The 14,472-nt window shown below is 39.0% G+C and overlaps 1 protein-coding gene across 1 annotated transcript in view; it reads left to right on the top strand.

The window, feature by feature from the left end:
- The first annotated feature begins 1,003 nt into the window (after nt 1-1,003).
- The window catches only part of USP40 (ubiquitin specific peptidase 40), a 30,403-nt gene continuing 16,934 nt past the window's right edge, over nt 1,004-14,472 (top strand). The window contains exons 1-12 of the mRNA XM_010080979.1: nt 1,004-1,231; nt 1,761-1,828; nt 2,824-2,937; nt 3,538-3,702; nt 4,253-4,399; nt 7,993-8,136; nt 8,973-9,101; nt 9,560-9,661; nt 9,963-10,070; nt 11,611-11,932; nt 12,424-12,505; nt 13,549-13,720. Coding sequence (XP_010079281.1) covers nt 1,033-1,231; nt 1,761-1,828; nt 2,824-2,937; nt 3,538-3,702; nt 4,253-4,399; nt 7,993-8,136; nt 8,973-9,101; nt 9,560-9,661; nt 9,963-10,070; nt 11,611-11,932; nt 12,424-12,505; nt 13,549-13,720 — 1,752 coding nt within the window. The 5' untranslated portion in view covers nt 1,004-1,032. The remainder of the gene's footprint in view (nt 1,232-1,760; nt 1,829-2,823; nt 2,938-3,537; nt 3,703-4,252; nt 4,400-7,992; nt 8,137-8,972; nt 9,102-9,559; nt 9,662-9,962; nt 10,071-11,610; nt 11,933-12,423; nt 12,506-13,548; nt 13,721-14,472) is intronic.

Here is a 14,472-nt window from a genome sequence, read left to right as displayed (position 1 = left end):
AATAATATATTTTTATATATAATGTAGAAAATATATATATAAATAAAAACTATAGAGATCTATATAGCTGTGGTTTGCACATGTCTTAAATATCCTAGGCAGATGTGATCCTCTTGCCTCAAGCAGGTAAAGGAGAAGTTTAAAGGGTTCAGAGGAGGTAGATAAGGACAATCGAAGATAAGGGACAAATTCATTTGTAGGAATGAATACGTCTTTATGGAAGCCTTTGTCTAGAAGAGATGTTTGAGTGGAACATGATAAAGGTCTGTGAAATTGCAAGTGGAATGAAGGTAGATACTGCTTCAGTATAACTCATTGATTGCTCACTGCCAATACAGGAGCTGCAGCACACCAAATGAAATTATGGGGTGGGAAGTACAAGACTTTGGGAATCTTGGTATGTGCTAAAAGGTCAGAAGGCTTCCAAAAGGGACTGAAAAAACTTCCCTGAAGAAGAATCAGTTTATTGCCATTGAGTTTCTGGCTCTCAAACTTCTGGAGGCAGACACAATGTTTTCATAAACTATCGCTGTATTTTTTACCATTTATTACACTCTTCCCATCTGAACTGGCCAATGCAGAGACAGATTGTGCACATGCATTTGTTGAGAGACAGTGCAGGGATTTTGATGAGTTTGGGAGGCCTTACATATCTTTCCTGCAGGAAACTGGGCAACTTCAGCCACCAGTTAATTATAGGTGTTTAGAAGGACCTGTTTGTTTTGCTATGTGTGTTTTTGCTTATGAAAAATTCAGATGTGCTGTATTTGATTCTAGTTAAAAGTCTATTCAGACCTGTGCTAACATAAATGCTTTTGATTTGCCCCTTTTTTTTTGTTATATTAGTGCACAGTTTTCTATGGATCTGACATTCATTTTTTAGAATATACAGATTAGGATGAAGAAAGTTACAGACAAATTCTTCGGTCAGGGCTGAAAGGTTCGTTTTTGGGGATTAGAGGTGGGTGGATTCAATTGCATTTTTTATAGTAAATAGATTTATTTTTTTTTAAGGACTGTTTTGCCTTCACAATGTTTGGGGACTTATTTGAAGAGGATTTTTCCTTTATTTCAAACAATCATTGTGGAAAAGGGAGGAAATCAAAGCCCAGTGATTCTGAGCCTCCAGCTCCCAGGGATTACACCAACCTAAGTGGTATCAAAAATCAGGGTGGGACCTGCTACCTCAATTCCCTTCTGCAGACTCTGTTATTCACACCTGAATTTAGAGGTAATGCATTCAAAATCTTCTTAACATAATGTTGAATTGGTATGTTACAGTGTCCTGCATTTCTAGTTATTTAAGAAGCACCACAAACACAAATTGTTTTCAGGAACAGTTCAGTTCACTTCAAATAAGTTCTCACAGAATACTCAGAGCTATTGGTCTGTAGGACTAGTATCATCAGTTCTGCACGAAATGTAAATATTGTAAACTTTACATTTTCTTATGGGTAAACAGCCTATAGAGTGTAAATAAGAGAGGTTATTGCTGTCCGTAAAGTGTCGTTTGTTTTTTTAATGCAATCACTGCAATTCCTAAAAAAATAGATATTTTGCCATCTAAACACTTTCATGCTTCTTATGCTTTATTTTTATGTCTTGAACCAGTTTTGAGGATGAATAACATTCAGAAATGTTGTTTAATGTCTTAATTTGTCAAAAGAGAATGGCATCATAATGCTTGACAGTTAAAACACAACAAATCTTTAAAGAGGAGACATCTTACTTTAAATAGGCGTTTCTCTTTACATTTACAGAGGCGCTGTTCTCCCTAGGACCTGAAGAACTTGGGACTTTGGATGATAGCGGTAAACCAGATGCAAAGGTATTTAAAATTTTCTTGTCATTACTCACTGCTGAATGTTGAGTTGGAAGAATATTGTTTCAGTTTGCATGAAGCCCTTCAGAGGAATGAGTAAAAACAGAACTTTATTACTGAAAGACAGTTTGTCTGGCCAATACTTGATTTTGCACGCAGATGTAAGTTTTCAGTGCCATAAGCTTTTGCTTCAAAAGTAAGATATTGAACCTGTTTCTGCTAAAATTGATAGCAGAGATCATTTTGTCTTTAAGGGGAGCAGGAACAATCCTAAATTCTGTTCAGTCCGTTGTTAGATTTTTTTTTCTCTTCTGTAATTAAAGCTACAGTGCTACGACTTATTTGTCACCAAAAAAAAAGAAAAAAAAGTAAATATGTGCAGCCTAGATGACTGCGCTGAGGCTGTCTGCAGGTTTAACAGCCCACTTGTGCACAAGGTGGTATGAGACTGGAATCTGATCTTTGTTTAAAAAGTACTTACAGAATTTCATTTCTTAGTTCTCAGGTTGAAGTAACACAGCTGGTTGTTTGGACAAGTTTTTTCTTGTAAGTCAAAGATAAATATGGGTAGCTGATCAAGCTTGTTGACATTAACCCATCTCGTTCCACCCCACCACCAAACCCTTTACTGAGCGAAGAGTTGCAGATGTTCAATCTGTATGTCATGATGTATCTGACTTCTTAGGGTTTAGTATTATGAATAATATCAGAGCAAGTTTTCCTTTTATGACTATAGTGATGGCTTAATTTTAAGCTGTAAAGTTTTGCTTTATCACAGAACTTCTGTTCCATGACTGTATTTGGCTGAGTAAGGTGCGACACTGTAGATTTTTTGGGAACCAAGTCTGACTGGTGCTTTTGTGCGAACTGAGTAACCTGTGTTATGAAAGCCATAGACAGTGGTGGTTTATTCCAAGTTTTGTACTCATTTTTTTTTTAATTTAAATGATTGGTTTGAAGACTTTCTGATCTGCTGGGTATATTTTGTTTTTTATTTTTAGGTTCGAGTAATTCCATTACAACTTCAACGGTTGTTTGCTCAACTTCTGCTCTTGGACCAGCAGGCTGCATCTACGACAGATCTTACTGAGAGCTTCGGGTGGAACAGCCATGAGGTACAAATCACCATCAGTGACAACCATCATTGATAAACTTTTTCCTGAATGGAAAAGACTTTTTTTTTTTTTTTTTAAGTCTGACTTTTAGGAAGTATCTTAAAATATTTCAAGCTGTGGAGCTAGCATTGAAATGAGTCAAGTATTGTTGTATACTATTGTATCTCCACATGAAGTTCAAGCCAATTGTGTACAGAAAGCAACAGAAGAAAATTGTTCTGTTAGATACAATTTTAGTAGCTTTTCCTTTGTTTTTACAGGAATATTTTTTCCAACAGTAATTAAGGTTCTTGTCCTCAAATACTTAGATTCTTACCTAAATTGAACTCTGTAACTCATCTTAGAGTTTAGTCTAAATCTACCTGAGTGAAAGTGTCTTATGTGGGTTATAGATTATGTGCTTGTAGCTACTCAGAGAGCATAACTCAATTAAGAATCTCAAATAATAGTAAAGGTAATAATTTACTACTCAAGGTAGTAAATATATGGGTAGTCATTGAGGCACCGGTCTTTGTTACACTTTATATGTGTTGATTTTAAGCAATAAGTAAAAGCAGATAGCACTATTTTATTTCTTAATTTTTTGTTTTTATCATGCAGGAAATGAGGCAGCATGATGTGCAGGAATTAAATCGGATTCTGTTCAGTGCTTTGGAAACTTCCCTTGTGGGGACTTCGGGTCATGACCTTATTAACCGTTTGTACCATGGGATCGTTGTCAACCAGATTGTTTGTAAAGAATGCAAGAATATCAGTGAGAGACAGGTAAAGCCAGAGGATTTTCCAGGATAGGTTTCTGTTCAGTCTGTTGAACATACTTTAAATGTTCTTTTTTTGAAACTCCAAAAATAATGACATCTTTCTTGAGTGTTACTGGTGGCCTTGTGTAATCTAGCTAGTATGTATTGGTTAGGGTGCTGCAGACTTGAAAACATGAAAATTATGCATGACTTTGTTATTAAGTCTTGGCTGGCATTTTCTAAACCACCTACATCAGGCTATGACTCAGAGGTAAGAAAACAAGTGCTCTTGCATCTTCTGAGTTGGCAGGCATTGCCTTCAGTAGAGAGCTGAACAGTGAGGTAACAGCAAAACATATCTTTACAGTCTTCTATGTTTTTTTGTAATTTAAAAAAAGTTTGGGTTTGGTTTTTTTTTTTAAATTATCTTCTGTGGATGTATAGGGGTTTTTCCCCATCAGCAATGAAAATAGAATGAATGCTTCTATCAGCTGTGGTGAATGGGGTGAGTATTTTCTAATGTAGCATGAACTTACACCACTTACTACCTTATTTTTTGTTGTACTTCTGCATAGGAAGACTTTTTAGACTTAACAGTGGCAGTAAAAGGTATTGCTGGCTTGGAGGAGGCCCTGTGGAACATGTATGTAGAAGAAGAGTACTTCGAAAATGAGAACTTGTATCGATGTGGAGCCTGTAATAAGCTTGTTGAAGCTTCAAAGGTAATGCAGTGGTGATTCTCAGTGGTCAGTTTGCTACCAGTTAGGAATTTTGTTTACATTGCTGTGTCTGCCCTCTAACTCTGAAATAAAAAAATCTCTATCTTTAATCAGACAATATGTAACAAGAGGATGCCAAAATCTGACCTCTTTTTTTAAACCTCAGCAGCTATGCCAAGGAAAGCTTGTGTGACTAGTTTCTTGACTTGAATATTGTTGCAGTCTTTAGCCCACAGTGAATGGGATGGCACGTAGTTTCGGGAGTATTGCCTCATTTACACACCTCCACTACAACTGGCTTTGGGCATTTCAGATGATAGGCTAAAAGTTAAGCTAGACAATAAAGAAAAACTAAACAGATCCATGTAATGATGAAAATCGTGGAAATTCTCTCATGAAGAACACAATGGGAGAAAAAATAATGAACAACTGTTGCTCTGTGCAGGAAAATGGGATTTGTTGGTCCAGGTGTTGTGTTGTTTCCCTGATGCTGAACAGGTTCTTGCGGTGATCAACTAACACCTAATAGGTGTTTTCAGTATGTTCTGTAGTGCTGGAGCCTTCAGGTGAGTAAGAACACGTTCGTGCAAGGAAGCATCCAGCTCTTTAAGTGTGTAAGACACTGGGTATGTTTTCACCGTGTAAGCCTGCGTTGTTCTCACCTGCCAGCTTATTTCTGGTGTAAGCACCACCACTTCATGTCCTCTCTCGGTGAGCTTTTCAACCACGCTCCACATGCTGAGCCAGTGGCTTCCATCCATGGGCACCACCAGGAGTTTCCCTCCATCTGAAAGGCCAGCCAGGAGGAGGATAAAAATCCAGGCACAGCAAAACTGCAAAGTCACGTTCCTATGGTCAGAGCACAGACCGTGGCAGAGTTTTCTCCTTCAGGCTGTGCCTTGAAGGTGCTTTTGAAGGAAGCCAGTCGGTTTATCTGCTGAGTTGTGCTGCATTGTCATCTTCTAGTGAATGATTTACTGCTTTTATCTATGCTTGGCTATCAGTGAGAACTGTGGGGTTTGTGTTGGTTTTTTAAGAATTACCTGGAAAGCCAAATGGCGTGACCTTTTCCTGTGCTGAGTCATTTGAGCTCCTGTGTGTTCAACGGAGAGCTGTTAATGTTAAGCCTGTTGTGTTTATTGAGCGTGATGCCCAGGAGCTCAGGGACTGAGCTGGTGTACTCCTTTGACTGTCTAGTTCTCTGCTCTCAGCCTGGGCACCTTGGGAAAGCTTCAGGTGCCTGACACTTGCTGACATTGGTGTCCTCTGGAGGAGGTGTGTATGTGACCCTGGGTGCTGTGTTGAATGGTGGCATGGGTGGTCACTGTCTGTATGCCAGTGCAGCCTGCAGTGCCCCTGTGCTGACAGTTTGTCCCTCATTGTTGGTTTGCAACAGTTTGGACTGGTTTCCCCAACATAGCAATTGAATTCAAGAATTTTTCTGTCTCTTGGAATCCATCGCCTTAGCCAGGGCCAGGGAAGGGCAGCCCAGTGAGAGCTTTATGGGAATTGTGGGTCTTTGAATTGCATTTTTTCAGAATGATAAAAAGTGGTGTTCGGTTTTCTTCTGTGCTAATTTTTCATGTTGTAATTTTTTTTTTTCCTGTTATTCCCACTATTTTTCGTAAAGGGGAAGCAGGCACAGGCTGTTAAGTGCATTCTGCCTTTGACCTACTCTGCGCTCTTCACAACAGCGAAGCTCTTTGGCCTATTGTGGTGACTTTTCTGCAGCAGGACGAGTGCAATCCAAACTTTGCAGCACCCATCCTGTGGAAGGCAGTGGGTACAAAGGCAATCTGAGGACAGATGAAGTTAATCAGTGACTTGGGAGTTCAGGAACATTTGCCAATGCCTTGTGCCTTGGTTTATAAGGGCTTGTTTGACTTTGGTGGGTTAAAGGGAGTCAAGGTTAACAGTTGCTTACCTCTCAAATGTGCTCATCCATACAGCGGGAACTCTGAATTTGGGTAAGAAAGCACATAGCTGGGGGGTGCTGGGGTGTGAATGAACAACCTCAGGAGAGAGGGGCTGTGCTAGAAGGCTGTTGTGGGAAGGAGGGATGTACGACCTAAACTTGGAAGAACGTGCAAAATCCTTTGTGCCACTAAACTCTGCAACGTGGTCTGATGCAGTTTCATAACTGATGCAAATGCAATATTCAGGGGCTTGCTGGGAGTCTCTGTTGTGGCTCTGCAAATGGAGAGTTGGGTGGAGACATTGGAAGGGCTCCGAAGTGTGTCTGTTGAATCTACGCTTACATTCAGAGGTAATACAAGATGGTTGGTGTTCCTGATGTGCTCACACAGCAAGTTGTTCAATTTTGATTAATATTCCTCCTTCCTAAAATGGATTATTTTGGCTTTCCTGTCTTGGAGGTCCTCTCCTGTATAAATGAGGGAGATTTTAACTCTTGCTTGGTTGTTCTGTGGCTGGCCGTAGGGTCTTCAGAGTACACCTAACCCATGCCACTCGGGCACAGCACCATGCTCATTTACCATAGCCCACAGATCTTAGTCAAGGCCCTTTTCTTCAAGCAGCCTGTCAGATCTTAAGCAAGATGCCACTGTGATGTATTCTGGTGACATTTTTCAGACTATTTCTGTTGTATTCGGAGGCAGCCCAACAGTCAGTCAGCTGCAAAATGCAGGTGGGATAATCCCTTTTTCTGAACAATATACACCTGTTGGAGGTGGTTATGTTACAGGTGGGATCATTTCTGAGTTCCACATTTGAAAACACTGTGCCTATACAAGCCCTGACCTGTACTTGGGGTCACACAACCCCAGAGAATTGGAAAACTCCTCAAAGGTCACTGGAATAAACCTCAGGTGATGTAAAAATGCTGTGTTTGGAGGAGATGACCAGGAGGGGCTAGAAGAGTCATAGCCCCAGGCTCAGTTGAGGTTCTTTTCTTGCAGCAGAAGCAAGCATGTAGCCCGCATTTGTAGTTTGAGCTTCATTTGTAGTTATATTTTTTGGGGGGGTGGCTTCAGCTCCTGTGCCAGATGCTGAGTGCCCCACTGTTTGTCTGGGAATGATGAAGCTGCCCTGAAGCTGTGTCCCTCTTCTGCAGCACCTGCTGTCCAGCAGGAGTTGAGTGCTCATGGTTTTTCCTTTGGGTTCCCAGGGTCTGTGTGGGACTGGTGGTGGCTGGTGCTCTGCAACGGGCCGAGAGCAAAGTTGCTGGGAAGATGCTGTCTAGTCTGACTTGATGCATAAGCACCAACTGAGGGGTTTGAAGCAGTTGCTTCTTAGTATAAAATTCAAGAAAATCCTCTCACAAAGAATATGTGGTCTGTGGAAATGTAATTACTGTCTAGAATTTGAGCAATGTCCTCCTTTGTTTTCTGTAGCAGGATGAAGTATGGGACTGCTGATCACCCGTCAAGGAAGTTGTATGGCTTAACAGAGGGGAAAGATCTTGATTTGCTTTTAGGATGTCCAGTTGGTAGGGAAATTCAGAATTGGGGAAGACATTTTAAAAATGAAAAACATGGGTCACAATTGCCTGGTTGTAACAAAGCTTTGCCCATAATGAGGTAGAATCACTGTCCTGGTATAACTGTGTGCTTACATTTTTTTTCATCATTTTACAGTCTGCTAAATTACGCAAGCTACCACCCTTTCTCACCATTTCTCTCCTGAGATTCAACTTTGACTTTGAGAAGTGTGAACGATACAAGGAAACGAGCTGCTATACATTCCCCATCCAGATAAATCTGAGGCCTTTTTGTGAGCAGGTTTGTACTCTTGTATTTGTTAAAAGTTTCTGTATACTCAGCAGAGAACAAATATCTCAAGGACAAGTTATCTTTTATTTTGTGTTTTTTCAGAGCAAAGTATTTGAGAAACTTTGTGAGGTTCTCCTCTGCCTCTAATTCCAAATTTTTGGAATTCCAATTTGTTTCCAAAAGACCACTTTCTAACTGAGTGGCAAATTCATTGTAGCTATACAAGGGAAAAGAGTGAAATAATTACCTAAACCTTAATCTGACATTTCCTTGAAAGGAAGATTATCACCTGGAAATTGCAATTTATTTTTGTATTGTCGTTGTCTGATAACATCATGTATAAATTTAGCTATATATGTTTTATGTGCCTGTAGTTATTTCATTTTTCTTAGGAATCTATCTTTGCATTCATATATGTGTATATATATATGTATTTTGATTATAAACTGAGCTACACCAGTGCTTGATGACAATTTTTGATCTTTAAAATATATAAAGAATATACTTAATAGAAAGTGACTGAAAAATACATTTTTTTAATTGAAATGTTGCAATGCAAGCTTGGAAACTTCTCAGTGTTTGCATTTGAGGAAGCCTTTTTTTATCAGTTGGTTTGTATATATGAATGTGATGCTTGTTTTTTTTTGTCGAGTCATTGAAACAAAATAAGGTCCATGGTTTGTGTCAGTCCATGCTTGTGTTCCCCAGCACTGAAAAGCCAATGTCTGCGTGTGCGAATGCACACCGAGAAACATCTGAAGCTATGCTCATGGTGTAAAACTGTCCTTGTCTGAAAGACTTACTGATATATGTTACTGTTACTATTATTGTTTTTCTTTTTAAAGACTGAAATGGATGATTCAGAGTACATGTATGAGCTCTTCTCTGTTATTATACATAAAGGTGGCTGCTATGGAGGACACTATCATGTTTATATCAAAGATGTGGATGAATTAGGAAACTGGCAATTACAAGTAAGTCCTAAAGGTTTTTCTTCCTTGCTTGGTATGTTTCATTTTTCAAAAAAGTATTAAGAGCTCATGGATGAAATGTACAGCCAAACTAGCCAATTAATTTTCCACAGTATACCATCTCTGTCAAGATTTTGTAGCAAATTTTCCAATCTGGTGAACTGGGCTCACTTCTTCTTTCCTAAATGAATTAATGTCTTTGCTCAAGACTAGCACAGTCATTTTAGTGGATGACTCTGGATGGCTGTTTGTAAATAACGCAAAAGCAACGTTGTTAAAAGAAATGATAATGGATGTTCTGTATGGAAATATACAGACTGGAGCAGGTGGCAGAGGCAACTTATCAGAACTTCCTTCACAATTCTGAATTGTGGGTGCTAAATGTTAGTACAGACCATAATAGAAAGAGCTAGTTGTGCGTGAAACGACAATATTTGTGAGTCTTTTGTTTTTCTTAACAGGAAGAAGAGGATAGGCTGATTGAAGAGACGGCTTTACAAGATACTGAAAATGCCAAAGAAACAGAAAATCCATTGGAAGTCCTGAAAGGGATTATATCCAAGGTATGGTATGTAAGGAGTTTATTGCTTTGATTTTGATATTGGAGGGTCTAGAGGAAGGGGTTAGTGTATGCAAGAAACAGCTAGAACTTGTAACTTCACCTGACTTTAATACTGATTCTTCACACAGAAAACAGCCCTTTTTGAGTATTTCTTATGTTGCTTACTGAAGCTGTTGCGAAAGGTGAAGTTACATTGGTTTATTAACAAACAGGAATGATTTAAGCACTTCAGAATTGGCCTCTCTGTGTTGATCCCTTGACTTTAGCAGGTTTCATTATCCTGGTTTTTAATTTCTCTGTAGGAAGAACCTAAACAAATTCCTGTGGATCAGTTAGGGCAGAAATTATTGGAGAAAAAAGGGGTGTCCTGGAATAAGAAATACCGAAAACAATATGGAGCATTACGAAAGGTAATATGTATGTTTGGTTTTTTACTGTTAAAATAACTTTACATTTATTATTGAATAGTCAGTAGGATGGTAACTGAAAATACTGGCACTGGGTCTAGCAAGATGGAGCATGTGTAAGAGGTTTGTAAGACAGACAAGCACAGACAAGATTCTCAAGGGTTGTCTGCCTGAAAGCTTGTATCTTTTTTCCGTCTGTATCATTGGCCTATAAAATAATTAACCTTATGTCCTGAACCTTGTTTGACTTATGTCTGCGGATGAAGCTGCAACAACGCTCCTACCACTTGAACACAGAAGCTCTGATGAGAATTCAAGAAGAAATTCAGTACCTCTTCAACAGTGGTAACAGAAATGAGGTTTTGAAAATGTATGCCACTTCTTGGTTGATTAGGATGTGCCCATAAAATTAACACTTCCAGTAAAATCTTGGTTGTTGAGTTGGTTACTGTGTTTTGTAATGGTTTAAGGAAAATAGTTTAGCATTTGTGTTATAGACAGGTGGAAAATTAATCTTTGACTGTTTTTAAATAGAGCTAACAATGCAGTTTTCACAATAATTATTTAAATGTAGTTGTGAAATCTGAATGTGAGTCTTCCACAGAGGTAGATGCTTTTCTGACTTTGACAGGGAAGTGATAGAAACAAGTTGTGATCAACTCAGTATTAACCATTTCAAAGTTTGAGTGCTACTGTGAATATTACCAAAGCTGACTCTTCACAAGTGCCTCATCTCTACCAAAAGCACATTGAGCAATGCAGGACTTGCCTTACGGAAATAACTGTAAATTGTTACACTTTTTGAAGTATCAAATAAGCTTTTTAATGTGATTGAAACTGAAATTCTGATTTTGGGGGCTTGTTTTTGTTTTGAGGTTTTTTGAAGGGAGTTGGGGGGTTTTTGTAGTTTTGTGGGGGGATTGGAGGGTGGTTGGTGTCTCTGAAGAGCCACGATTTTGTTTGGTGTAATTTGGACACCAAGGTGGTTGGAAGTATCTGCATACTGCTAAAATGAAAGTAGCGGACAGAGCGGATAAGCTTGGCAAAACTGAGTGAGTAGATTGTAAGTTCTTGAGATGCCGCAGTGGGCAGCATTGATTTGGGTAAGGTACAATTTGGCAGACCAGAATTGAGTTCAAGATGCTTTTCTGGTAAATACAGAAGGGAGCACTTCTGAGAAGTGTTTTAAAAGGACTCCAGTGTCTCAAGCAATCCTTCAAATTCAGAAGTTAGTCTGATTTAATTCTTAGCTAGGCATGTATGTTGAAAACAATTATTTTGCGATTTCTTGCATGGTAGTTGGAAGTTATATGAGAAATGAAGCTGGCAACAGCATATAAAGGATCAGGCAGATAAGTGGTGGTAGGAAAATTACCTTTTTTCTGTCTAAACTGAGGAAATAGATGAGGAAGCATCATAAAATCAAGTTTGAAGGGATGGGGTTTGTGTATCAGTTTGAGGATGATTCAGGTGAAGTGGCTAATGCAGTCAGCTGTATTTAAAACTGGGTATCTTCTTCATCTCGTCTTTGCTTTCCTTTTAGTATTTGCAGAATCACCCTCAGATATTTCGGTTCAGTCCTGATGAAAATAAGGTTGGTCTGAAGGAAAAACATAATCTCCTGTTTAAGTTGGATTCTCAAGGACAAGATCTCCAAAGCCTTTCTCAGAAGAATGATGTCCAGTGGAATTCAGAAAAAAAACCTGCAAGGGAAAGGGACAGTTCTGTTGGTTGCCATTGGTTTGATCTGAATGATTCAAAAGTCCAACCGATCAAGGAGGAGGATATTGAGAAACAATTTCAGGGTAAAGAGAGTGCCTACATGCTGTTTTATCGAAAATCTCAGTTAAAAAGACCGCCTGAAGGTACACAAAGCTCATCTTGCTATTCTTCCTTCATTGCCAGTTTGTTTTCTGGAGGGCAAAGGCTATTGGGCCTTTCTATCCTTTCCAAGAATTGAAGAGAACAGTTTTCTTTCTAGTGATCATTTGGAAAAAGTGTTAACTCAAGATACAAGGAGGTTACCTCTGAGGAAGTAGTGACCACTTAATTGGCTATAGCTGACACTAACTTTTTCCTAGGATGCTTCACAAATACTAGGAGAACATCTACTGAAACAAAAGTTGTTGCTAACGGCATTCATTTTTGGAAAGATTGATGGGAAGAAGTAAAAATGCTTGTTTGTTCTTCGTATCATCTTGCAGTTTAATTTTCTCTATTAAGAAAGGATGCAACGTTATTGCTCTGACTTTTCAATGATTACTGTACTGTAATGTCTCGTCTTGATCACTTTTCTTGTTTGCCAAAACACATTTTAAGCGGCTGAGGCCAAACTAGCCTATATTATTTGTTGCAGCGCGAGGAAATCCAAGGTACCAAATTCCTGAACACCTTCTGAATGAAATGAATGCTGCTAATACTGAGCTACAAAAAAAGAGGTATATTAATGTAACTGTACCGATCTTTTGAACAGCATTCTTTAATCTGCAGATCTCCGAGGTGATTTAAAATGAAAGAAACTCATTGAGTAGAGCCAGGTACTAAAATGATTCAATATCATAGAAGTTAATTGAGGAGTACAACTTGTATGCCCAGATTCTGCCTTCTGCTGGTTCCCTGCCTCCCTCTTAGTGGTGTAACTGGGCATTCTACAGAATTTCAAGGGAAACTTAACTTGCAGTTTAAAATTGTACCTTTGTTTTGGTGCAAATCAGGGCAATTCTGAAAGGAGAATGGAATATGTTATCTTAGTTTTGTTTATCAAGGGACTTCCCCACTGGGAGAAGGGAGAATGACTTGCTTTACTGTGAAACAACAGATAAATGGTATCCTTTGCCAGAAACATGAAGGAAAGAGCTAGTGGTATTCAGGTTGGTTGGAACTTTTCCTTCTGTTGGGGAACACAGAGAGCTGATGCTATGCCTGAATCACAGTTAAGCTATCAAAATATATATGCACCCAAGAGACACGAGTCTTCTGTGGTGTCTCTGTACAGTGCAAATTTCACTCCTTTATTTTTTTAAATGGTGTATTTGCTGCTGCATTTAGCTAATAGAACTGGATACAGGTATAAAGGAGGAAAGCATGGCTGTGTCTGTCCTGTCTCGGTTTCCATGCAGGTTTTCCTCCCTCTGCATTTCTGTAACACAGCCTGAAAAAACCCTACAATCTCCACATCCGTAAAGGTGAAGTCTGTTGTTCAGTTTAGAAAGGTAGAAGCAGGGTGTAGAAACAGACAGAACTTACTGTTACAGTGCTTATGTGAAGGATTTCTAGCTAGCTCTGTATTGTGAAATGGGTAAATCGTTGTCACCTTTGAGCATCTCTTTTCACACCCCTTGATGGAGCAGGGAAGGTGACAGTGAATTTAGTCATGAGGGTATCAATTCCAGGACAACTGCCCAGAAGCACCTCTGAAATAAGCCAGCCGTTTGTCCGTGTTAAATTCACTGGTTTATTTTCTTGTGTTGTTCTTTCAAAGAGCGGAATGTGACTCGGCTAGCAATGGCATTGATTTACATCTCCATTTGAGCTCATGTTATAAATTCCACAATGGGGCTTTGCATCCTTCACTGACTTGGAAAGAAAGTGTTGTGGATTTGACTATTGATAGAAGGAAAACGCTAGGAGACCTTCGACAGTCAGTGTTCCAGGTATTTGCTGTATTTAATGAACTGTAACAATTCATTTTCACTTGAGCCACAACATTTTCAAATGTATTTATGCTGCATTTTTTATCTCGGTGAGAAATTTTCGACAGTAAATGTAGTTTTAGGGGGCTAAAAACTGTATGGGTTTACACAGAGGGAGACATCGGTTTGAGGTCTGTTCTCAGAGTATTGAAATAGCCCTGAAATTGGTGAAATTTTAACTATGTAGACTTGAACGCACTCCTAAGCTAACTATTCATGTCTGGGCAGCGTGTACATGGGCATGGATCAACACTTTGCAGAACTCCAGGGTTATTCTCAACATTTCAGTTTGTGACAGATTTATCTTTGTATTTTTGAGGAGCTAGCTGGCCTTAAAAGGCAATAATCAAAGTAGTTTAAGAAAAAAGAACATTTGTTAGAAGGAATATTTAGCTTAACTATTGAATGTGGTATCTTTGCATTTATTCTCTACTGTGTTAAAGTAATATGACAATTTGTAAAATGCTTTTTCATAGATACCTAAATCAATGTCAGGAAACACTATTTGCTTTTCCTGTACCTCAGAACCTTTGGTTAGTGCCCTGTTGAAACTTTTATTTTTGTCTGTCTGGTGACTAGACTGAAAGGCCATGTCCTAAATGCTTGACTGTTTCCAGCATTACCAGCCTTGTTGAAATAAATCCCTGTGACTTGTTAAGCGTCACCAAGTGAGCTTGGTAGCCAGGCTGTAACAGCGTTCAGCAAAGTTGTGA

This window comes from Pterocles gutturalis, unplaced genomic scaffold, assembly GCF_000699245.1.
Source record: "Pterocles gutturalis isolate BGI_N339 unplaced genomic scaffold, ASM69924v1 scaffold489, whole genome shotgun sequence".
Classification (NCBI taxonomy): Eukaryota; Metazoa; Chordata; class Aves; order Pterocliformes; family Pteroclidae; genus Pterocles; species Pterocles gutturalis.
The sequence above is the reverse complement of the archived record's forward strand: the minus strand, read 5'-3'. Positions and strand labels throughout refer to the sequence as shown.